Here is a 4,949-nt window from a genome sequence, read left to right on the forward strand (position 1 = left end):
ACTCCAGAGTGAGACCATGAAGGAAGCGAACAAACAGATCCAGGTGGCCATTTTCACTGCTGATGGATTTAGACATAACTCTGTTCATGAAATCCTCCAACGATGTTTTACTACGCCCAAACAAAAATGAATTGTAATTATAATAATTTTCTCCCAGGCACTCCTTCATCACCTCTGTATTCCTGCTGGTGAAACCACTGTAATTTTCTCTCAGGAACTCCTCCATCACCCCTGTTTTCCTGCTGGTGAAACAGTGGAACATGTAAACTGCAGCCAGAAACTCCTGGATGCTCAGGTGAACAAAGCAGTAAACTGGTTTCTGGAAGATCAGATTCTCTCTTTTGAAGATCTCTGTACAAACTCCTGAGTAAACCGAGGCCTCTATGACATCCAGACCACACTGCTCCAGGTCTTCTTGGTAGAACATGATGTTTCCTTTCTCCAGATGTTCAAACGCCAGCCTCCCCAGCTTCAGAAGAAATTCCCCGTCAGCCTCCATCAGCTCCTGTGGACTTGTCTTATGTCCTCCATGGTACTTGTTCTTCTTCCTTTTTGTCTGGACCAGCAGGAAGTGTGAGTACATGTCAGTCATGGTCTTGGGCAGCTCTCCTCTCTGCTCTGAGGTCAACATGTTCTCCAGAACCGTAGCAGTGATCCAGCAGAAGACTGGGATTCCACACATGATGTGGAGGCTCCTGCAGGTCTGGATGTGGGAGATGATTCTCCTGGACAGCTCTTCATCACTGAACCTCCTCCTGAAGTACTCCTCCTTCTGGGTGTCGGTGAAGCCTTGTACTTCTGTTGCCCTGGAAACGCATGAAGGAGGGATCTGATTGGCCGCTGCAGGTCTGGTAGTTATCCAGATGAGAGCCGAGGGAAGCAGGTTCCCCTTGATGAGGTTTGTCAGCAGAACGTTGACTGATGATGTCTGTGTGACGTCAGAAACCAGGTGCCTGCTGCTGAAGTCCAGCGAAAGTCTGCTTTCATCCAGGCCATCAAAGATGAAGAGCAGTTTGCATTTATCCAGCTGCTCTGCTGGGAGCTTCTGGAGTGTTGGATGGAAAACATGGAGCAGCGAGAGAAGACTGTGCTGCTGATCTCTGATCAGGTTCAGCTCCCTGAACGACAGCAGAACCACCACACTGACATCCTGGTTCTCCAAGCCCTCGGCCCAGTCCAGAGTGAACTTCTGCACTGAGAAGGTTTTACCAACACCAGCGACGCCGTTGGTCAGAACCACTCTGATGGCTCCATGTTGGTCAAGGAAGGATTTAAAGATGTCCTGGCACCTGATTGGAGAGTCATGGAGGTTCTGGATCTGGGAAGCTCTCTCCAGCTGCTTCACCTCATGTTGGGTATTAATCTCTTCACTCCAACCCTCTGTGATGTAGAGATCCGTGTAGATCCTGTTGAGGAGGGTTCTGCTTCCTGTTACATCACTTCCTGTTATATCACTTCCTTCAGTCACACATTCATATCTCCTCCTCAGACTGATCTTATGTTCCTTTAGAACCTCCTGCAGACCAACATCTGCTGAAACAGAAGAAACAACTGCATTAAAAACAAAACCATCTGGTGCAGATTAGAAAGTTTTATACATTCTCTAATGTCACATGATCTGATGTTAAATGATCGGAGCCATTCTCTGAAACAGAATGTTGTTCTGTTGTCAGACAATTTATTTCTGTCTCCGTTTTGTGACCAGAATTTGTTCTGTCAGGATCTGATTCACAAAGCAGAGCAGATAAAAAACCCTTACAGAAACATGTCCATTAAATGCTTTAAGCAACATGAACTCTTCTGCATCATGTCACCATGTCCTCATTTTGCTGTTTCTATCTGAGCTTCTCCCACAAACAGCAGCTGCAGAAGAGGCAGAGAAAAAGAATAATGTTTTCTGCTTTTCCAGCCTTAATGTAGGAAATCTAGAGAAAAACCTTTTACCTGCCAGAGAAACTGCTTGTTTATCTGATAATGTTCACATTTAAATGGTTTTTCACCATCAGATCTCTGGATCGTATGTTTTTAAAGAAACATTATAGTTTGAAAATGACATGGATTTGATTTGGTCCTTTAGAGGTAAACAACAAATTGGTAGAATTATTACATAATTTACAAGGAAACATATAAACTGTAATCTGTGCTATATTATCAAAGTAAATAAAGGTTTCTGTCTCAGAGTTTTTTTCCCCCTCTCTGTAAAAGCAGCAAGTTGCTTTTTCCACCTTCTTGTCTCCATGCACCACAGGAGCCAAGTATGTGATCAATTCCCTCTGGTCACTAGGTGGCACTGTAGACTCAAGAATCTGAGTCAGTGGGGAACAGGTAGCAGGCAGGAGTTGAACTCAGAAGAGCAAAAAGTTTTTTTGAGCGCTGTGTGATCACTGTTGTATTTCCTTTTGGAGTTACTGATTCGGTCATTCATCTAGTCAGAGTTGAATAATGTGGTGAATTTCTATAAAGATCCTGGGACTGACTTTTACCACCATAACAGGTTAGGGTTGCCACCTTTCAGAAAATAAAATAAGAGACGGCCGCTGCAGTGATACAGTATTTTATGATTTTTGTTTTTAAAAAGTGATCCATAGATAACAATCATTCATACTTAGAGTACTCCAATCAAAGTAGCACACCTTAAACAAGATTAAGCAAAGTGTAAAAAGTATTTGGTAAACTGTTCAAATACTGAGTAACTGATCACAACATCTAATGTAATAATCAAAATGTGTCCTCAGACAGCCAAAAGTATAAAAGTTATGTGGAAACTCTGGTACTGTAAAGAGTATTACTAAAATATTCATAGAAATAAATGGTTAGGCTTGGAGGCTGGTTCTCGACCAAATTTACCACACGGGTCAGGATAGTCAGTGTTTTTTCACGGGGACACTTAAAAAAGAATGAAACAAAAACGGAGCAATATTTCATTATTTGATATATCAAGTGAGCCAAACACAAGTGGCTCCTGGATCTCTGGAGCCAATTTTGTCTCCAGAGATCCAGGTTGCAGATCCTGATCTAGTAGATGGAAACTATGATCCTATACAGCAGCTAAAAGTGCAGCACTATAATGGAGGTCAGGTGTTACAGGTGTTATACCGAGAAACACAGGCCTGCCGAGAATTGCATCCCCTGTAGCAGGAGCGCGCATCGCTCTAAACTCTCGCATATTGATGAGAAAACGGACTGAAATATGACCAAAGAGGAAACTTTTGAAGATATTCGGAACATTATCATGTTTCTTAACCATGCAAGACCTAAAACGGTGGGTTTTATTTCACAAATTAACTGAAATAAATATGGATTTTACACCTTTGAGACACATGAGTCGAACGTTTTTCAGTCAGTGTCTGATGAAAATGTTTTCCACAGATGGATTGAAATCCCCGCTTTTTCTTTTAACACCATAATAGCTTAAAGCATTATAAAACACAGGCCCATTATGGAGAACATTTTATATCATCCTGAACTGTCTAGTCTATTAATGTAGGAGGGAATGCATTTTAATTTCTGAACCTGCCAATATTTGCATCCCCTGTCTGTTATCCTGTTGATATGAAACTTATAGCAGAAGCTCAGAAAACAAGTGCCAATATGTAGAAAAGGTGAAATTCCTCTTAACTCTTCATTTCTCCATGTTAGCAGGGGGATGCATTTTATGGCAAAGCAAATTAATAGCCTGCTGATATCTGCATGCCCTATATATTTTCCTCAATTGTTATCCTATCTGTAGCGTTCTGGGGTCCTTTAGCTCCCACCACGACAATTTAGCTGAACTTAATATATCCTGTGTTTTATTTTGGTCATTATTGTTACAGTTAGTGTTGATATGTGTGTTAGGCGTGTCTATCAGACATTTATAGAAATACGGAACAAATCGTGACCCATATCGGTTCAATCGGTTCATTTAACAGCCAAATATGGGACGGTTCTGTATTTTAAGGGACGGGTGGTTAGCCACCTAGCATGTCACTAGTGCAGAACTAGCCTGCCTAGTTCATACATCAAAATAACCATCAGATTTTATAAAATGTTCAGTTTTAATGCAATTAGCACAAAGAGTTGAGAACAGAGTGACTTTAAAGTAAAACTATTTACAGCAGCTGGAAATACAGAGATTTAGTTGACAGGAAGATTTATAAAACCTTAAATGTCCAAATCCCAACTGAAGACGTTTAATTGGTCCAACAGACGGCAGAAGAAGCTCTGATTGGACGAGTTCAGTCTCACCTGGAGCACAGCTGCCCTGATTGGCTGTCAGCAGTCCAGCTCCTGTTCTGGGTCTTTCTCCACACTGGGGGCAGGAGGAGGGTCCAGATGGATCAGACTGGTCCCAGTAGGACCTGATGCACCGTCTGCTGAACCAGTGACCACAGCTGGTAGAGACCGGATCCACCAGAACCTCCTGACACAAAGCACAGCAGGACGGCTGCTCCTCCTCACCAACGCTGCTCCTCTTCCTCCCTCTGTGAAGACATTTCTTCATCACTGAAATGGTTCACTAACACCAGGCTGGAGCCGTCCAGGTACCAGAAGCTGAGTCAGAACAGAACCTCAGAACACTGATGATCTCTGGTCTGAAGTGTTTCATTATATCTGTTGTTATGATGGATCTTTCTCTGGTTGTTTTTGTCCGTCTGAATCTTTATTCTGTCTGAGTAGAAAACTGTTTCCATCAGAGGCTCAGAGACCAAAATCTGGTTCTGATCTGGATTCCAGAGTAGAAACATGGATCATTATTTACTGGTGGAGCTCCAGGAAACTGGATTCAGGTCCAGTTTGCATTAATCTAAGAACTTTATAAAGAGCCTTGAACTATGACAGAATATTATTTGGACATGTTAGCAGAGAAACAACAAATAATTAAATTTGTCTTATTTTTTGCTAAATCTGACTTCATGATGATTCTTTGGACTTTGGTTCTGTTTTCACTTTGTAGTTTTATTGTCCTG

At 42.0% G+C, this 4,949-nt stretch overlaps 1 protein-coding gene across 1 annotated transcript; it reads right to left on the reverse strand.

Annotated features, from left to right (window-relative positions):
* Window positions 1-2: 2 nt before the first annotated feature.
* LOC107835285 (protein NLRC3-like) lies at window positions 3-4,666 on the reverse strand (the record flags this gene model as incomplete). Its single annotated transcript, XM_016667628.1, has 3 exons — window positions 4,369-4,666; window positions 4,228-4,311; window positions 3-1,533 (listed from the first exon to the last, which is right to left on the reverse strand). Coding segments are annotated over exons 1-3 (1,730 nt in total), but the record flags the coding sequence as incomplete, so codon positions are not given.
* Window positions 4,667-4,949: the final 283 nt, after the last annotated feature.

The sequence above is a fragment of the Poecilia formosa genome, unplaced genomic scaffold (assembly GCF_000485575.1).
Source record: "Poecilia formosa unplaced genomic scaffold, Poecilia_formosa-5.1.2 Scaffold1431, whole genome shotgun sequence".
NCBI lineage: Eukaryota > Metazoa > Chordata > Actinopteri > Cyprinodontiformes > Poeciliidae > Poecilia > Poecilia formosa.